A 20,971-nucleotide genomic window follows, 5' to 3' on the forward strand; every position below is an offset into this window, starting at 1 on the left:
TGCAGTGAAGATAACAACGTACAATACAATACCAGCATAGATATTTTAGGTTAATAGAGCTGAGAATTACCCTTTAAATATCTGAATCTTCAAAGCTATCTGGGCAAGCAAGCAAGGGTATGAGCCTTCTCAGAGAAGACTGCCTTAACACTAAAAAGCATGAATATTTATACTACATTTTCCTTTGAAGATCACATTTATGAAACATTACCAGCTGCTTATCGCAACTGTCAGAGAAAAATTAACTATTCTAAAATATAACAAGATGGTATATTCCACAATATATCTGAACATGAAATAAATACTATAAATTCCAGCTACAGAATAATGTACATTAATTCTCTTAGACATGAAACTTCCTTGCTACACATCTGGACATACTCAAAACTGTCAATTTGGGAATGTTTTTCAGTATTTCTACAAACAAAATGTCCCACTAATTGCAGCCAGTTAGCGATTTACAATACAGGTAATTCACAGCCTGATTATCAGTGTGATTTTATTGCATGTCATTGATAGTAGTCACTCCAAGAATTTGTCTTTAAGATAAGCTTAAAGTTGATGATTTTATGGCTGAAGACATTGGAACTAGGATAACAAATCTTGGAACATGAATCTTTCCCATCAAGTGTCACGGCAGTGAGGCTGTCACAGACAAAGACTTTATCTATTTGCTGTGTGTTAGATTCAATTGGACTGTATTGAGTCGGTTGAAATTTATTAGTATGAATATTATCTCTGAATCCTGCATCATCTCTGGGTTAAAAGTGGGAATATGTGGCTCAGGCTTTGTCTGGTTCAACAGCTATGGCTGTTCCTGGACAGGGATAGCTTCACCACTTTAGTCCATGCATTGGTAACCTCAAGACTGGATTACTACAATGCGCTCTATGTGGGGCTGTCCTTGGCCCTGGTTCAGAAGTTTCAGCTGGTGCAAAGTGCGGCAGCCAGACTGCTGATGGGCACATGGTTGAACATCTGCACTGGCTGCCCATTCACTACCAAGCCAGGTTCAAGGTCCTTGTATTAATTTACAAAGCCCTGAACAACTTAGGTCCAGGGTATCTCAGGGACTACCTGAACCCTTATATCCCAGCTTGACCACTGAGATCATCTGCAGGAGCGGCTTTGGTCGTCCCCCAAGTTGGTGAAGCTCATTTAACATTGACACAAAATTGAGCTTTCAGTGCCATCAGCCCGGTTCTCTGGAATGCTCTGCCAACAGAGATTCAGCAGGCGCCTTGTTTTAATTTTTAAGCACCTGCTGCAAACCTTTCTGTTCCACCAGGCTTATGCAGGTAATTAAGAAGTCTTTTTGCAATAGTTCGCTTTTGTTTTTACTGTATTTTTACTGTACTGTTTTGTTTTTAACTTGTAAATCGCTTTGAGGTTTATAAATGAAAAAGCAGTATACATATGTTGTATATTTGTAAATAAATAATAAATACATTTCTTTTGGATCTCCTTTGGGTTAAAGTAACGGAATGCTCAGTGACTAGTGCAGAAAACGTTCTAATGAAGTCACTGGTCAAAGGTTAGCTTAAGAGAAGTAACCAGAGGTTGGGCTAAGAAACAGAAAGTCACAAGGATCTGATTCCAGAATTAAGGTCTGGGGGAGCTAGGGGTGTCTCCAGTGGCATAGGGGTGCCCATGCTGGTGAAGGGACAGAGGTGCCCACTTTAGGATCACATCCTAAGTATCCAAATGTGCAGTTCTCAAATTATGCTCCAGTTCCTGTTATGTGCCTTCAAGTTGATTTCAACTTATGGCGACCCTATGAATCAGTGACCTCCAATAGCATCTGTCGTGAACCACCCTGTTGAAATGTTGTAAGTTCAGGTCTGTGGCTTCCTTTATATCAATTCATCTCTTGTTTGGTCTTCCTCTTTTTCTACTCCCTTGTTGTTCCCAGCATTATTGTCTTTTCTAGTGAATCAGGTCTTCTCATGATGTGTCCAAAGTACGATAACCTCAGTTCCATCATTTTAGGTTGTAGTGACAGTTCTGGTTTAATTTATTCTAACACCCAATCATTTGTCTTTTTCACAGTCCATGGTATGCGCAAAGCTCTCCTCCAACACCACATTTTAAATGAGCAGATTTTTCTCTTATCCGATTTTTTCACTGTCCAACTTTCACATCTATACATAGAGATCGGGAATACCACGGTCTGAATGATCCTGACTTTGGTGTTCAGTGATAACATCTTTGCATCTGAGGACCTTTTCTAGTTCTCTCATAGCTGCCCTCCCCAGTCCTAGCCTTCTTCTAATTTCTTGACTATTGTCTCCCTTTTGGTTAATGACTTTATCAAGGTATTGATAATCCTTGGTCCTCATTGTCAACTTTTAAGTTACATAAATCTGTTGTCATTACTTTAGTCTACTCTCTAAATAACTCTATCCTAGGCTGTCCTAAAGAGAAGTTCCAAAAATTTCATGGAAGTTACATGTGTGTCCCGAGCCAGGAGAGGGAGTGTCCAAAGGGATGACAAAATTTCACAGAGGAATAGCCCCGCTTTTATCCTTATATCCTATATCTCTAGGGCAGGGATGAGCAGGCAAGGAAATTAGCCAAACAGGCTAGGTGCTCTGATACTCTTGAGAAGTGTGGCCATTTGACACCCAGGCAAAGAGGAACTTGTGGAAATAAGGGATTAACCCCTTTCAACACCCATGAAGAGGTATGAATGGAAGCTGATTATTCATGGCTCCTGATAAAAAGGATTCAAAGTGTGTGTGAGGAGGGAGTTGGCTACATCGTGCAACAATCTGAGCATCTGTATTGTTTTATCATTTGTAATTTGAGACATTGTCCAGTTTCTGTTTAGTTCGGAGTAAAGCTCTTTCCTGGCCCGAGGTACTTCTATGCTTTCTCCCTGGTATGAGTTCTTGCATGATTAGTGAGATGAATCTTCTGACTGAAGTTCTTTCCACATTCCAAGCATTTATATGGTTTCTCCCACGTGAGTTCTCTGATGCACAAGAAAATGTGGTTCCTCCTCTGTATGGATTCTTTGATGAGAACTGAAGCTTTTGCTTAGATTCACAATCCAAGCATTCTCTTCCGCTGTGTGAATTCTTTGATGTCTGTTGAGCGTTGATCTCTGGCTGAAGCTCTTTCCACACACCAGGCATTCATATGGTTTCTCCCCTGTGTGAATTCTTCTATGACTATCGAGCGTTGATCTCTGGCTGAAGCTCTTTCCGCACTCCAGGCACTCATATGGTTTCTCCCCGGTGTGAATTCTTTGATGCAAAATCAATTTGTCTCTTCTACTAAAGTTGTTTCCACACACTGAGCACTGATACGGTTTCTCCCCGGTGTGGTTTCTTAGATGGTAAATGAGATGTGTGTTCTGGCTGAAGCCCTTTCCACATTCCAAGCATTTATAGGGTTTCTCCCCTGTATGAATTCTCTGATGCAAAAGACAACTGTCTCTCCTACTAAAGTTCTTTCCACAAACAGAGCACTTATATGGTTTCTCCCCTGTATGGATTCTTTGATGAGAGATAAGAGCTGAGTTTCTAATGAAGCCCTTTCCACATTCCAAACATGAATATGGTTTCTCCCCTGTGTGAATACTTTGATGATTACCAAGATGTATCTTTTTGCTGAAGCTCTTTCCGCACTCCAAGCAGTTATATGGCTTCTCCCCTGTGTGAATTATTTTATGTCTGTTGAGATCTGCTTTCTGACTGAAGCTCTTTCCACACTCCAAGCATGTGTATGGCTTCTCCCCTGTGTGAATTCTTTCATGTTTGTTGAGGGCTGTTTTCTCAGTGAAAGTCTTTCCACACTCCAGGCATTTATAGGGTTTCTCACCTGTGTGGATTCTTTTATGTCTACGGAGGCCTATTTTCTCACTGAAGCTCTTTCCACATTCCAAGCATTTAAACGGTTTCTCCCCTGTGTGAGTTCTTTGATGCACAAGAAAACGGACTCTCTTACTAAAGTTCTTTCCGCATTCCAAGCATTTATATAGTTTCTCCCCTGCGTGAGTTCTTTGATGCAAAGAAAGCTTGCCTCTTTTACTAAACTCCTTTCCACATTCCAAGCATTTATATGGTTTCTCTCCTGTGTGGTCTCTTAGATGGTAAATGAGGTGTGCGCTCTGACTGAAGCTCTTTCTGCATTCTGAGCATTTATATGGTTTCTCCCCTGTATGAATCCTGAGGTGTTCTCTCAGGCTTGATTTATGACAAAAGCTCTTGCTACACACCAAACATTTATAAGGCTTTTCCCCTGTATGGATTCTTTGATGGCAAATGAGGTGTATGCGCTTAATGAAGCTCTTTCCGCACTCTGAGCATTTATGCGGTTTCTCCCCCATATGACGTCTGAGGTGTTCTTTAAGGTATGAATTAGTAGAAAAGCTCTTGCTACACTTGAAGCATTCAAACAATCTCCGCCCCGTGCGACTTCGGTGATGAATTTCAAGGCGCGATTTACAGATGAAGCTGTCCCCAGACAAGGGGCACTGACTCACTTCCTGCCCGTTGTCTGTTTTCTCTTGGATTGGGATTTCAGAGACATCGCCACTTCGTGAGAAAAAGGGTTTCCCCCTCCTGTTTTGTTTGGCATCCGTTTTTGTTCTCTGTTTTCCCCTTTCTTTACATCTGGACCTTTCATCTCCTGGGAAGAAGAGAGACAATTGGTAAGAACCCAAGAGGAAATGGAGCCTAAACACCACGAACGAGCACAGTTGTTGTTTAACGTAATTTCTACACTGCTAGACTGTAATAAAACCAGTAAGCCGTTTACGGTAAACTGCACCTGTGAGGGGCGGAATGGAAAAGAAGGAAACGAGAGCAGCTTGCTATATAATTGACAATGCTGATTGACATTAAGTGAGAGCTGGTGGTGTTGGACTGAGACTAATGGGAATTCTGCTCCATGTGCAATTTGTTTCAGCTCATATTTTCTCCCTGGAGTCTGGCTCCTCTGCAATGCTCATGGCCCTGGCTTTTTCCTTCTCATTTCTAGCCCTTGAACTCTCCTTTACCTGCTTGCCAGCTTCACTTACTTAAGAGTATTTCAATTCCACCCCCTCCCCACCTCTTATTCAATTAGACAGACAGTAAAGTTTCTGGTTCCCACGACAATGGGGTCTGCTCCCACCCCCTTAGGGTTCAGCATCCCAGGGTAGTGTCTTGTAACTTTTAGGATTTTTTCAAATCAGCTAGCCTGAACTGCCTCTTCATAACCAAACATCTAAACAGATTAAAAACATTTTATAAGTAATGACAAACACAAAATGTCTGAATAGCTTCATCCCTTCATGTTTCCCAACTCTGAGATTGTTTTCCAGAAAGCATATTGTGTATGTGGCTTGGATTACTTCCTTGAGTTATCTGCTCTGCCCATAGGGCATTTTCCTGCTTCCCAGTTGTTGTCTGGATTATCATCATCATCATTAGATTTCTCGCTTTTCCTTTAGGCCGGAGCCCAGGGCAGCAAACAAAAGCACTGCTGAACCGGTGCCTGGCTGCGACAATGGACTGGATGAGGGCTAATAAACTGAGGCTCAATCCAGACAAGACAGATGCTTTAGTGGGCAGTTCTTCTGACTGGATGGTGGATGTCCAACCTGTCCTGGATGGGGTTGCACTCCCCCTGAAGGAGCAGGTTCGTAGCTTGGGGGTTCTCCTAGAACCATCTCTGTCACTTGAGGCTCAGGTAGCCTCGGTGGCACGGAGTGCCTTCTACCAACTTCAGTTGTTGGCCCAATTACATCCCTATCTGGACAGGGATAACCTGGCTTCAGTTGTCCATGCTCTGGTAACCTCCAAGCTAGATCACTGCAATGCACTCTACTTGGGGCTGCCTTTGAAGATGGTTCGGAAACTGCAGCTTGTGCAAAATGCAGCGACCAGATTGGTAACAGGGACCAGACAGTTCGAACATATAAAACCAATTCTGGCCCGCTTGCATTGGCTGCCTGTATGTTTCCGAGCTCGATTCAAGGTGCTAGTTTTAACCTATAAAGCCTTATACGGCTTGGGACCACAATACCTGATGCAACACCTCTCCTGACACAAACTGACCCGTACACTACACTCAACATCAAAGGTCCTCCTCCGGGTGCCTACTGCGAGGAAAGCTGGGAGTCTGGCAACAAGGGAGAGGACCATCTCAGTGGTGGCCCCCAAATTATGGAATGATCTCTCTGATGAGGCACCAACACTATTATCTTTTCAGCGCCAGGTCAAGATTTTCCTCTTCTCCTAGCATTTTAACAGGATTTTAATAGCATGTGTTTTTAACTTGCTTATCGGTTTTTAATTTGGTATAGTTTAAATTTGTATACTTGTTTTTAATGTTCTTAATTGTTGTACACTGCCCAGAGAGCTTTGGCTATGGAGCAGTATATAAATGCGATAAATAAATAAATAAAAACATTAAAACATCATAAAAACAAACTTTAAAATTATGAAACTTTTGTACCTCTGGTCAAACACACTTCTATAAGGACACTCCTCAGTATTGCTGCCTCAAGGAAGATGCAGGTTCAACACCTGGATGTAAAGACAATCTTCCTATATAGAGACATTGAGGAAGATATATATATGCAGCAATCACCAGGGTTTGAAGAACCTGGGAAAGAAGGACTGCTGTTCAAGCTTCCGAAAAGCATTTATGGCCTGAAGCAAGTATCAGGGCCTGGAATGACAAACTAACTACTACTTAAGGAGGGGATCATGCAAGAAAAGTCTGGCCCTTGCCTATACTCGAGGTTCAAGAATAATAGATGGACATTCATCTTGACCTATGTGGATGATTTGGTCTTATGTCACCAAGACAAGGAAGATAGTGATGAAATTGTGAGAAATCTTAAGAAGGAAATAGAAGTGAAAGACCTGGGAGACATCTCTTACTATCTTGGAATCCAGATGGAAAGGGGAGAAAATGGAAATTATTAACCAGAAACAGAAGATAATGTTTCAAGGTGCTGGTTTTAACCTATAAAGCCTTGCACAGCATGGGGCCACAATACCTGAAGGAACGCCTCTCCCACTATGAACCTACCCGTACACTGCGTTCAACATCGAAGGCCCTTCTCCGGATGCCTACTCAGAGAGAAGCCTGGAAGATGACAACAAGAAAAAGGGCCTTCTCAGTGGTGGCCCCCGAACTCTGGAATTCTCTTCCTGATGAGGTACGCCTGGCGCCAACATTACTGTCTTTTCGGCGCCAGGTAAAAACCTTCCTCTTCTCCTAGGCATTTCCAGCATTTTAATATTTTAATATTTTAATATTTAAATATGCATTTTACTATGTGTTTAATTATGTTTTAAATTTTGATATCATTATTTATCTATTTTAAATTGCTTAATATGTGGTTTTAATTATATGTATACTGTTTTTTATCTGTTGTAAACCGCCCAGAGAGCTTCGGCTATGGGGCGGTATATAAATTTAATTAATAAATAAAATAAAATAAAAATAAAACACATTAAAACAAAACTTCTTCAAAGACATTACTTTAAAAAAGCTATCAAAACATCTCCTAAGATTAAAAACATTTTTTAAAATAAAGGTTTAAGAACATTATTATTATTATTATTATTTATTAAATTTATATACCGCCCGACTAGCAATAGCTCTCTGGGCGGTGAACATAAAATAGCATAAAAATACAATAAATAACAAAATAATACTAAAATACATATTAAAAAGCAATCCCAACACAGATGCAGACTGGGATAGGGTCTCAACTTAAAAGGCTTGTTGAAAGGGGAAGGTCTTCAATAGGCGCCAAAAAGGTAACAGAGATGGCGCCTGTCTAATAATCAAGGGGAGGGAATTCCACAGGGTAGGTACCACCACGCTAAAGGATTGTGTTGGATCTGCGATTGCTGCATTTCATGACTGGATAGTGTTAGATGATGGCAGGGCCCTTGGAAATACCTGCAAAAGCTGCACGCTTTCACTGTACATATTTTTTTTAATGGGGGCTCTGTCACCTGACCCTTGAGGCCTCCCCAGGCTCTGCCTCTCAACCCTGGAGGGTCCAGACCCAACCTTCTTAGCTCCCAGCCTGGCCAAAAGGGAGAGATCAAACAGGGAAGGGTGTGGCTAGAAGAGGATGGGGCAGTGCCAAAGGGAGCTGTCTGATGCTGTGTTGGTCAAGGTCACATGCAAAACCGGGATCAGCCTGGAGGCAGGAACTGGGCTCTGAATGGTGCAGCATGAATTCTCAATATGCTGGCCTTGGCATGGGGGTGGGGAGGCAAAAACTGGGCTCCACGTCAGGCAGCAATATCCCCTGGACCAGCATCACCCCTAGAACGACACATACACCCCACAGTTATGGAGACAACGTTGTCAGTTGAGGAGGAGAACAGAATGAGTGAGGGACTATTGGGCACTCTGGCTGGGACTGATGCGAGACAGAGCCCAACAACCTCTGGGCTAAAGATGTGTCAGGCAGCTCCTTCTTTAGGTCTCTAGGAACCTGAAGACCCCATGTGACCCTTTGGCCTAGTGGGACCCTTACCGCTAGGGCTTGAAAACTGCTTTTTCATCACAGGACCCCCTTTTCTATTAACCTTTCCAAGATGGAGGTCTTTCCTACTGACACTCCTGTCTACTTTTCTACAGCGTAGCGGTTCCCTTATTTATTTATTTATTTATTTATTTGCCGCCCATCTGGCTGGTTATGCAGCCACTCTGGGTGACGTACAACATAAAAACATACAAATTACATTAGAACATTAAAAATCTCAAACAATAATAATAAAACCTAACCCACCCCCAAAAGCCTGCTTGAAGAGTCAGGTCTTCAAGGCCCGGCAGAAGCTCATCATAGAGGGGGCGTGGCGGAGATCATTTGGGAAGGAATTCCACAGAGTGGGGGCCACGATTGAAAAAGCCCTCTCCCTAGTCCTGACTGGTCTAGCTGTTTTAACTGGTGGGATGGAGAGAAGGTATGCTAGTGGGGCGGTATAAAAATTTAACAAATAAATAAATAAGGTCTTTTGAGGCTGATCTTGTTGAGCGGCATCACTGATGATGCTGGAGGCGCTCCTTCAGCCGCCCTTCCGCTGCCCATGCTATTCTGTTCTGCTCCCTTAGAACAGCAGAAGGGGCCTATAAGGCTGTCGAGACCAATTCCCTGCTCAATGCAGGAATCCAACTTAAAGAAAACTCCCTACAGGACAGAATCATAGAGCAGTAAATAACAGAGCCTTACTGGCTCACCACTGAGGGTTACCTCCAGGACGAATCTTTTTCCTCTCTGGCTCTAATTGCTGCCAGCCCAATTCTTCCACTAGCTTTACTCTCTTGTCCTTTTTCCTCTTCCAGCCTCTGTTCTCTTCCACTCACAAATTCCCTGGGACCCCTCTTCCAACATGCCGGCACCTGGCCATTTATACAGACACTCTGAGTATCGGATTAATGCTCCACAGCTGCCCCCTCCTCCACCTCACCTGTGTTTCACTGGAGTACCAGGACACCAATGCCATGAGAAGAAGCAGGTGCTGCAGCAGCCTTTGACACCTGTATTAGATTTACCCTTTTGGAATTCATTGACCACATTTTCATAATGCAATTTTAACTTATTCTTATCCCACCAGCCACTACCCACTTTTTTTGTAAACTACGTCTTCAAACAAAGTCTAACCCATTGTCTTTTCGGCTCCCAAATACATAAGCTACAAGCCCCTAAACACTGTGGGGTGTTTTGGACCAGGAATGGGGCCTCTGCTTGCCAGAGCGAGGAGGCAGCCTCAAACACCCGAGCCTACTGTGGCTTTGAGAACGGTCTTCCACCTGCAAAGAAGACCCAGAAGCTAACCAGGCCGACAGAGGAAGACTCAAGGCAATGAACTATTTCAAGAGAGAGGGACAGAGAGACCATATAAATAATTGTAAATAACTCCTAAATTAAATAAAGACAAAAATGGAAACAATTGTAAATTTAAAAGTGCAAATATTTTTTCAATTGCAAACTGACTTAAATAACCCAGGCCAAGAGGGAACCTTACCTTGGGAGGCCACAATCCCACAGTTCTCCTCCATGACTTCCCTGTGGAGGGCCCTCTCATCCGGATCCAGCAGGGCCCACTCCTCCTCGGTGAAATAGACACCCACCTCCTCCAAGGTCACCAGATCCTGAAAGACAAGAAAATATTTCCTGTCCTCAGAGAAGGCAACAGGAAAGGGTTGTGGCTGAGCGGTAGGGCACCTGCTTTGTGGCAGAAGGCCCCAGGTTCAATCCCTGGCATCTCCAGTAGGTCTGGGAATACCTCCTGTCTGAAGCTCTAGAGACCTGCTGCCAGTCAGGGTAGACCATACTGAGCTAGATAGACCAAATGGTCTGATTCAGTATAAGGCAGCTGCCTATGTTTCTCCTCCTGCTCAGAAAAAAAAATCACTTCATCAGAGGGTCACATGCAGGATTCAAGCTTTCAAGCTATGGTATCGACAGTATTTCTAACTGGCTGCTCTGAAAGAAGCAAAGAGAAAGGGAAGGATGCTTCCAGGCCCAGGAAGGTGTGCAGGGGTCAGAGGAACCCAGGGAATCCCCAGCTTATCTCTCCAGAGATCCCTCCATTTACCTGATCCAGTTTCCCAGAAGCTGTTTCTACTTCAGCACAAAGAAGTGGCGATATTTCCAGCATCCATGGAATACTCGCTGCTCCAGGAATATCAGCAGCCATTTCTGCGAACAGGACCTGCAAGGATCCCAGAGAGAATAAAATAGTTAGAAGTAACAGTACAGGACGAGTGGGGCATTCCCTCCTTGGAGGACTTCCAAGAAAAGTTGGGCACCCAGTGAGGAATTTTACAATATTCTTGAAAAAGTTCCTTGGTACTACCAGCACTATTCACCTGCTGCTGTGTCTGCTTCTTGTCCTCTGCCTGACTCAGGAGGAAACCTTCGGCCAGGGCCACCGCCTGGGAACTGGTCTCCACTTCACATTCCCTCACCCAGCGCACCATCTCCAGTGGAAGGACAGCCAAGAACTGTTCCAAGATCACCAAATCCAGGATCTGAGCCTTTGTGCATTGATCTGGCTTCAGCCAATCACGGCAAAGATGGTGAAGTCGGCTGCAAAGCTCTCGGGGTCCATCGGCATCCTGGTAACAGAACTGTCTGAAAAGCTGGCGCTGTGCATTTGTGCTGAGGGTGTCCTGCCTACCCAAGATCTTCTGCACTGTCCGTTCCCAGAATTTTCCACTGTTTGTAGCCTCAATTTCATCGGGGCTCCTCCCTGCCATCAGGCCAACCAAGTCTGGCTCGTCCATCTTTGATACGTGACCAAAGGCAGCCTCCAACATGGCCGCAGGATCGCTTCCTCTTCTGACAGATGCCGACGTAAGGCAAAAACTGGCCAAATGAGGGATAATCTCAAGACTTGTAAAACAAAGAAGAAGGTCTGTCAAGAAAGTAACACTCCTGAAGGCGTGCTTCAGCTTCCTCCTGGTAACTGGCTATTTTCACTGTAGAAAAGGCAAAGACCATGAGGAGGGGTTGTTAGGAGACCTGTAGCTAACCCCCACTTTGGTTCATTCTGAGTTGAGGGGGTAACAAAGCCTGTCTAGCAGGCTTTTCTTATGTTCTTAACAGGCAGGTAGCTGGTGACAGAAAATACTGTGAAAGATGGTGCGGTGAGAGAGAAAGTGACAGCAGAGAAAGGACTGTGCAAGAAGGCAGCAAACAGAAGGTGGAAAGTGAGAAGAGAGGAAAACAAAGCCAAGTCTGGTGACTGAGGACAGAAAGTGCAAGAAGGTGAAAAAAAGGCACCAGCAGGTGTCAGAGATAGAGAGGTGATGGTGACAGTTATAGCAAGTGAGAAGACAGACAGAAAGTGAGGCAGAGTTGAATCTTGTTGGATGCTATGTATACATTCTTAGTAGGAAAACGCATGCATAGCAACGACGATGACTTGCCTTCTTGCTCAACATCAAGCACAGGCTTCACTGAACAGAAAAACCTCACAAAGCAAAGAGGACAAATCTCCCCCCAAGATTTGAAAGTTTGACCTAAAGTACATGAAATATGGGTTCATTTGTGTTGAAAAAAATAGCATACAAATACCTCACTGTGGGATATGTGGTGAGATGCTGGCAAATGAAAGTTTGAAGCCATCAAAGCTCTTGCGGTGTTTAGAAATGAAACATGCCGGATTTAAAAAAACAACCACTGAATTTTGTTCAAAGAATGCACAATTGGTTTTTGAAGCGCAAGAAAACTCTGCTCCATTCTACAGCCTCAAGAAAACGCAACGAGAGCTTCATTTCTTCTCTCATATCGAATTGCAAAAGAAAAGAAAAAAAGACTACCACAATTGAGAGAAAAACTTATGTTGCCAGCTGCCATTGGTACGCACACTGAAATGCTTGGTGAGACCTCAGCAGCAAAGCCGAAAAGTAAAGCCTTGTAAGACACAAGAAGTCAAAAACTTGATGACCTTACTGAAGATTTAAAAACACAAGTAGTTCAGCATATAAAACAAAGCATTTTGGAATTGTGGAATTCCCTCCCTAGTGAGGTTCGACTGGCCCCCTCGCTTTTGTCTTTTCGTGCCCAGGTGAAGACTGTTTTATTTAAACGGGCTTTTAATTGAAACTGACATTTTTAACTTTCTTCTGATTCGTTTTAAATGTTTTAATTTGTATATTTGCTGTTTAACTGTTTATGGTTTTTATTTGTAAGCCGCCCTGAGTTCCTTGGAAGAAGGGCGGGGTATAAATATTAAAATCAATCAATCAATCAAAAATCAAAAATCATTTTGCAATATAGTTAGATGAGTCAACAGGTATATCCAAACATGCTGTTCTTTTTGCATATGTGAGGTATGTATGGGAAGAAGAAATTGAGGAAGAAATGATATTCCGTAAAAAAACTACCAACTACAGCAAATGATATCTCTTCAAAGCTTTGGACAGCGTCGTGGTAGAAAATGAAATAATGTGCAGCCAGTGCTCTTCATTCAAGACACTTTTAAGTTCTGTGCACAGAAATGGGTTCTGAACACAAAACTCTATTGTTGCACACAGAAGCAAGATGACTGGTATGAGGAAACATGCTCACAACTTAGACATGAAGTTCTTGAGTTTTTGAGAAATAAATCGGCAACATACGCATCATCGTTTGACAACTCATTGTGGCTTTTAGGGTTGGTGTACCTTAAAGATGTATTCAGCTAATTGAATTAATTAATTACTTCAATGCAGAGAAGAAATTTTACAATATTTGACTATGCAAAAAAAAAAAAGAGACATTTAAAAAACCTCTGAAACTCTAGTTGAGATGCTTATCAGGAAATTCTACTGACATGTTTCCAAAGGCGGAACAGTTTCTTGAGGAAGATCAAGCAAGAAATTTTGCTTCTGTCCAAGCCAATGTTATGCAACATGTGGAACAGTTAACGGAACAATTCAGTGCCTATTTCCCCAAAGATTTGTGTGAGGGTATAGGGTGGGGACAATCACTGTGGACACAGAGTAAACGGAATTAAGATATGAGTTGCAGAAGCAATTCCTTGAGCTCTCTTGTGATGCAAACCTAAAACTGCAGTTTCAGCATCTAACATTACCAACATTTTAGATCTTGATTAGTAAAGAAGACCCAGAATTGACAAGTCAAGCTATCATCCATCTGTTGCTATTTGGTACCACCTCTCTTTGTGAGCAAGGCTTCTCAACAACGGCGACCCTCAAAACAAACAAACAAGAAACTTGGTTGTGGAAAATGAGTTGTAAGCCTTTCTAATATCACTCTTCGCTGGAATGCAATCTGGAAGAAACACTCCCAGGTACATGGCAAGTCTTTTTCAAATATTTAACAGTCTTTTAACTGTTTTTGCCAATAATTTTATTGTTTTAGTTTCCTCTGTAAACTGCTTTGAGATTTTGGACAATAAAGGGGTCTGAGTTTTTCTCTCTCTTTTTACACTTTGAACTCGCAATTCTCTCTGACTGTTTTGTGTATCGCTATGAAAATTTAGAGGGTTGTTAAGCAAGTGTTTCTGAGTTCACGACTGTAAGTTTTCTAAGGTTTTGTTTTGAAATGAGCTTATGGGAAACATCAGAATGGCATGGGAGGATATTTTCAATTTAACATTGCAGAATGTGGAAAAACCCATGCTGGTTATAGTAAACAGCCACTCTCATGGCTGTATAATAAACATGACTGTCAAAGATGTTTATTATTTACACAACCTGTCAAAATATTTGTAGTATAATCCTATGATTGTTTATTCAGAAGCAAGTCCCAATGTATTCAAGGGGCTTACTCAAACAGGGAAGCATGCACAGAACTACAGCCTCAAATGATAAGGAACTTCACTCACCCAACCGAAAATTCAGAATGCCACTTTAAGTAGTTTTGCAACTGTTTATGCTTGATTTTACGGTTATTGGATTTTAAAGGGATTTATTTCTTGTTGTGAGCTGCCAAGGTTTCCAATCACCAACCCTACTTCACAGAGTTGTTGGGAAGATTCCATATACATGCACACATTAGAGATGTAAAGATACATAGACCCCATATAATAGTTTATTATCAAAACCGGTTGGTCATTGCAGAACATTGTTTTTAAAAATAAAATCAGTATTAGGTTCCTACATAATAAAAGCAGTGATACCAATGTAAGCCCTGACTAACTGCTTTAAAAAATAGGATTGGAGGGGGGGGAAGATTTACAACACAAACACAATTCTTTGCTATGTTCACTCAAAAGTCCCATTAATCCTATTGAATTAATGGAGTTTTATTCTAGATATGTGGGATTAGCATTGCAGATTTACTCCCAGAAAAGGAAGTATTGGATTAAAGCTTCATATTGGGAAGGTTTTCAAAACATTGCCCTCTTCAAAATTTAAACTTGTTTAACTCCTGCACACAAGAGAAAAAATGACTTCTGGTACTGCTGAAAGCTATATACTTACTCGATTTATGAGATTTTCAGATAAACAGGGGGGGAAAACAGTTTCTACCTTTGCAATGGGGTCTAGGTACTGCTTGAAGAAATGCCTTGTCAATTACAACCCTGACTTCACTTATAGGCTACAAACCTGAAATGGCAGAGTTAGAGCAGCCAGCTAAGAGACCATTTCACAGATGTTGCGCGGGGGAGCTGAAGTTTTGGTGTATATTTCGTGAATCAGACTACCTAGAAAGTTTTTTTTTAGTGAAAGCTGAGAGTCCAGAGATTAAGCTGACTCACCCAGACACCTGGAGAGGACCCCGAAAATCCAGAGTCTCTGGGCAAAAACTGGACACCTGGCAACCCTACTCCCACAAGAGCTACATCTTCTTTACCCTCTTTCTCTGACTGCAGTCCTCAGCCAGACCCACCCTTTCCTCTTTTAGCTACTATTTCCTTCCTATTCAAATATAATCTAGTATGAACTGAAGAAACCTGAATTGAAGAAAAAAGCTGCCCAATCATGGTGTTCTACAGCAATCCATTGTTTTCTAAACACTGCCAGAACTTGCTTGTTTTCCTCTTCCCTCCTCAGCACATTTTCCTTTTTGAAGCATGCCTAGTAGATGATAAGCCTCTGTGCAGGGAGTGTCTTCTTTGCAAAACTTGGTACAGGGTTTTTGTTGTTGCTATGTGCCTTCAAGTCGATCACAACTTATGGGGACCTTATGAATCAGTGACCACCAAGAGCATCTGTCATGAACCTCCCTGTTCAGATTTTGTAAGTTCAGGACTGTGGCTTCCTTTATGGAATCAATCCATCTCTTGTTTGGCCTACCTCTTTTTCTACTCCCTTCTGTTTTTCCTAGCATTATTGTCTTTTCTAGTGAATCAGGTCTTCTCCTTATGTGTCCATAATAATGTGACACACTGCTCCTCAAGAGGCGAGACAGGCCAGGGTCTGCATTTATCAGGATCTGGTTTCCTTAGAAAGGAGGGATCGCTGAAGCAGGAAGGCGTTTCTGTAATATCTGAGTTTTTTAAACGTATACAAACGGAGCATAGACAGAGGTCATCAGCACAGCACTCTTTACAATGACCAACTCCACTGCCCCTCATCAGATCACCCCATAGAGGCAGACCCAAAAGCTCCTTGCCAGAGTTCAAGGCTGGCTCTCTCCCTTCCTCTCTCTCAGTCTGTCTCTGCGTGACTCCATCTGCCATTTTTTTCCCTTTGTTCATTTACGCATAAAGAGACCCAGATTACATCCCCCTTAGTTGTGGGGAAAGGGAAGTGATGCGCCCCACTCCAACAGTTCCCCAACCCCATTCAGATTACTCAAGGATTTCCCAGGTGTCCTTCGGTTATCCAGACCAGTTAGGCAAAAATCTCCCTCAAGCAGGGATGAAGGGGGGGGGCTCTCTGGATGCTGCTGGACTACCACTTCCATTCTCACTGGCCACGCTGGCTGCTGGGAGTTGGATTGCACCAGCACCTGAGAGGCCACCACTTCCCCATCACTGCCTTCAAAGGAAACCTCTGGCCAGACTGACAGAGCAGGTCTCTCCCGCCTGCCCCCCACCCCACCCCTTTAACCCTTTTCTCTCCGAACCCCAGGCCAGGACTTCCCCCTCTGAGACCTTCCCCAGAGATGCCTCCATGCCCTTTCCGTCTCTGTCACGGGCCTTCCCTCCCCTGTGGCCCTCCTTTTTCTGGCCCCCTCCCCGCGGTCCTCCCTCGCCTTTCCCACCCAGCCTCCTCCCTCTCCTGCAGCTGGGCAGGTCTCCTTCTCCCACATGCAAGAGGAGGGGCTCACCGGATCTCCCCCGAGCGGGGAGGAGGGCAAAGGCCAGTTCGCAGAAGGCGGCTGGGCAGAGACGGGGAAACGTCCAGCTCCTGATTCCCGCACCGCCTCCAGCCCTGCGGTCGCGCTTTCCTCCATCCCTGCATCCAGGGAGGGGCCTTTGCTCTGGAGGACCGCTCTCCCCTCCCCCGCTTCCTTCCTCTCTAGGAAACCATCTCCTTCATTTAACCCCTTAAAGACCAAGGAGCAAGAGCTCTGTCTGCGAACTCACGACTTTCTGTAATTGTCATGACAACAGAAGATTTGTGTAACTTTAAAGCTGACAACGAGGACATTGAACTTGTCAAGGAGTATCAATACCTCGGCGCAGTCATTCACCAAAATGGAGACAATAGTCAAGAAATCAGAAGAAGGCTAGGACTGGGGAGGGCAGCTGTGAGAGAACTAGAAAAGGTCCTCAGATGCAAAGATGTATCACTGAACACTAAAGTCAGGATCATTCAGACCATGGTATTCCCGATCTCTATGTATGGATGTGAAAGTTGAACAGTGAAAAAAGCGGAGAAGAGAAAATCCACTCATTTGAAATGTGTTGGTGCTTTGCGCATACCATGGACTGCGAAAAAGACCAATGATTGGGTGTTAGAACAATTAAACCAGAACTGTCATTAGAAGCTAAATTGATGAAACTGAGGTTATCATACTTTGGACACATCATGAGAAGACATGATTCAGTAGAAAAGACCATAATGCTGGGAAAAACAGCAGGGAGTAGAAAAAGAGGAAGGCCAAACAAGAGATGGATTGATTCCATAAAGGAAGCCACAGACTTGAACTTACAAGATCTGAACAGGGCGGTTCACGACAGATGCTCTTGGAGGTCATTGATTCATAGGGTCGCCATAAGTCATAATCGACTTGAAGGCACATAACAACAACATCATCTAAGAGACTGTACTGTGCCCAGTATGAGTGCTGCACTCTGGCATTCCACTGCACCCACAGTTGTACATTCACTTCCAAATTCAATACGTGGAACTGTGAATAACTGCATCCTTTCTCCATTTTCCCCTTCCACTGTGGTTCACCTTTGTCCAGCTTGAGTATGCAAGCTCCTTGTGGCAGAAACCTATCTTGTACTCTGTAAAGCCCCTCCATGCACAACGATGGCCCAATAAATGTAAGAAAAATGGAAGACCCATGGACAATCCAGGGGCCGCCAACATGTTTTGGACCTGAGGGCACATTTCAAATTGTATTTACATAATAGCAAAGGCTTGGCCTGTTGAATTTCTGCCTGCCGTACAGCAGTTAAAGACACAATAACCCTGTTTGTCCCTCATGCAAACCCTAAACAAAAGCCTAGGCTGTTCTCCTGTACCCACTTACCCGGAAGTAAGCCCAATTAAACACAAAGAGGCTTACTTCTGTGTAAACACTGTACTGTAAGTTAACTGTACAGTCAATTCTTAATGAGTCCCCGGTCTTTAGTTCCTGCAAAGCAGAAAACACACGTCAGACTCTTTGCAAACTTTTCACATTTGCCTTCTGCAGGGAGGGAATTCTTTAACGTTCATCTACTCTTATTATGTATTAGTGTTTGCAGAACATAATTTCTAGGTGCTGCCAGGCGAACCCAGCACAGGAAAGATGCATTCTGGTTACTAGGGATAGAGGAAGGGCAAACTATCGAGAGTCCAGGAACTAGGAAAAAAAACAGAAGCTGGAAAGTGCACTAAAAGGGAGGGCAAAATAGCAGCTCTTTAGAACCCCAGGGATTCCTATTGCCTGGTGTCCAAACAACTCAGTTATCACTCACAGCTCCGACTTCACTCATTGACTAATAACACTGGCAGGCACAAACAGCCAGGCTAGCTCATTTCACATAAATGGCTTAGAACGGTACCTGCACATTTTTCCCCATAACTTTCTTTCTAGGAGACCTAGATATTTACTTTGGGTTTTTTTTAATGAAAACTCAGATTCTGGGCTACCTGCTGGGGGAACTAATGAAGGCCTTCACGGGCACCATGGCATCTATGGGTGACAGGTTGACAACCCCTGCTATAGAAACTCCCTTTATAGGCATATAGGAAGCCACCTTATACTGAGTACAGGACCACTGGACCATCTACCTTAGGATCGTCTACACTGACTGACAGCAGCTCTCCAGGATTTCAGAGAGTGGGGAACTTCCCAGCCCTAACTGGAGATGTTGAGGATCTTTTGTATGCCAGGAAGATGGTCTGTACCACTGAGCTTAAGAGATTCCATTCAGGTGGGGTGGATGGAGTTGATCTGCAAGTGTGCCTGATGTTCCTGGATCCTGTGAAACCTGGGGAAAGAGGGCAAAATATTATAGCCCCAAATGTCATAGCCTTTCCTCCCTGGGGGACTGCTCCAACCTCTTGATCTTTTTCATTTTTATTTGTTCCCCTGCCCAGTTCCAGGTGGCTCCAAGGAGAGGGGGTCCTTTTTGGTAGTGGCAACTTACCGAGAGAACAGCCTCCCCACTGAGGGTCTCCTAGTACCTGGGTTAAGATCTTCAGCTTTCAGTGACTGTACAGGCGGACAGTCGGGGGGGTATCCAATGGCACCCTAAGGACCCAAACAGTGTTCTTCAAAACCCATTTTTTTAACATTTCCAATTTGATCTCCCCCCACCCCTTTTCTTTATAACTTGATATTTCGTTATAGTTTTCTATATAGTTTGCAGTCGATGAATCCTACCTTTCTCACTCCCATCCCGTTTTTTAAAATGTAGGTTAAATATAAAAAACCAGTGGGACTGGTAACAGAATGTTGCAGCGTGTTGTGCTCCTGTCCAGGGTTCCAGCCAGCCATGGGCTTTTTCAGGATATTTCATTCCACACACCCTGTTTTTTTGGTCTCCTTCTTGTTGTTATGTGCCTTCAAGTCAATTACGACTTATGGCAACCCTATGAATTAGCAACCTCCAACAGCATCTGTCATGAACCACCCTGTTCAGATCTGGTAAGTTTAGGTCTGTAGCTTCCTTTATGGAATCAGTCCATCTTGTTTGGCCTTCCTTTCGGCTTTGACCCAGCTCCATCATTAGTCACAGCGCTACTCGTACTTGTCCTTTGTTCTTCCCCAGTAGCTCGGTGCCTTCTGACCTGGGGGTCTCATCTTCCAGCACTATCTCGTGTTGCATTTTGGATACTCTGTTCATAGGGTTTTCTTGGTAAGAGGTATTCAGAGGTGGTTTACCATTGCCTTCCTCTGAGTTTGGATGCATCTTAAGTCTGGTGTCTCAGCTTTGACCATTCCGCCATGGGTGCCCCTGCTAGGAGTCTAGCTTCTTAGTCTAGACTCCTGACGGCATTGCTCTCAGCTTCTTCAACACTCTCAAACCCCCTCACCACATTAAGGTGTGCATCCTAAAGGGGGTTTGGTCTCCTACTCACCTCCAAATATCAGCCACCATCCCTTAGACAACGGTGTCACCCTTTGGGCTGAAAGTAAGAAGGCAGGCAGATAGGAGCAGGGGAAGGCAGAGTGCAGCTGGTGGGGCAGAGCCTCATTCGCCCTGATGGAGCAGCTTCCACTGCCTGGGATAGTGCTGACAGAACAGCAATTCTGGATGCAACCCTATGCTACTTAATAATAACATTCTGCTTTTCCCATTGAGAAATGCTCAAAGATGGCTTACATACAAACTAGAAAATCAAACATTTATTTATATTATAGTTATATACCATCTTTCCTCCTAGGGGCTTAAATTGGTACACATGGCTCTTTCCCTCTCCATTTTATCCTCACAACAACCCTTGAGGTAGGTTAGGCCGAGAGACAGTGATTGGCCCAAGGTCACCCAATGAGCTTTGTGGCTGAGTGAGGATTCAAACCCTGGTCTCCCAGTTCTCTGGTACCCTCACACCTGCCACCTTATGCATCTGTGGTGCCATTAAGGACCGTCACTCATACCTGAACATCAGAATTAAAAGGAATTCTATTTTGGAGGCTCTATTGGTGGCTAATCGTTTCCTGATAGGCTTGTCCGTCATGAACTGGTGTCCTCTGTTCAAAAGAATGGCTGTTCTGCTAGGCTCGCCAAATTTTAAAACAAGCCCCTGCAGATGACCCAATCGGAGCAGCTTCTTCTACAGTCATCTTCCCAAGGCATGACTAGGTACTTAAAAGCACGCAGGGCACAGGCCCATGGGCAGAAATTTACATACACTGGTTTACCTGTGCAAATGCCTTTAAGCAAATGAAGATGGCAGGCGGCTAGGTCTCGCCAGCCCTGCACTTTGTGGATGG

General features: G+C 43.7%; 1 protein-coding gene across 1 annotated transcript; it reads right to left on the minus strand.

Moving 5' to 3' along the window:
- On the minus strand, positions 1 to 16,784 carry LOC133381362 (zinc finger protein 260-like). Its single transcript, XM_061620391.1, has 5 exons — positions 16,700 to 16,784; positions 10,840 to 11,365; positions 10,566 to 10,682; positions 9,993 to 10,119; positions 1 to 4,635 (listed from the first exon to the last, which is right to left on the minus strand). Exons 2-5 carry the CDS (start codon positions 11,287 to 11,289, stop codon positions 2,948 to 2,950), a joined length of 2,382 nt encoding a protein of 793 aa, XP_061476375.1. The 5' UTR covers positions 11,290 to 11,365; positions 16,700 to 16,784; the 3' UTR covers positions 1 to 2,947.
- Positions 16,785 to 20,971: the final 4,187 nt, after the last annotated feature.

Source organism: Rhineura floridana, chromosome 3 (assembly GCF_030035675.1).
Source record: "Rhineura floridana isolate rRhiFlo1 chromosome 3, rRhiFlo1.hap2, whole genome shotgun sequence".
NCBI lineage: Eukaryota > Metazoa > Chordata > Lepidosauria > Squamata > Rhineuridae > Rhineura > Rhineura floridana.

Excerpts from the sequence above, each read along its gene's own strand:
- LOC133381362 (XM_061620391.1), bottom strand. The coding sequence starts at position 11,289 with ATGTTGGAGGCTGCCTTTGGTCACGTATCAAAGATGGACGAGCCAGAC. Across the intron at positions 10,683-10,839 it reads AGAAGCAGACACAGCAGCAG|GTCCTGTTCGCAGAAATGGC; the intron begins GTGAATAGTGCT and ends GGATCCTTGCAG. Across the intron at positions 10,120-10,565 it reads CTTCTGGGAAACTGGATCAG|GATCTGGTGACCTTGGAGGA; the intron begins GTAAATGGAGGG and ends CTTGTCTTTCAG.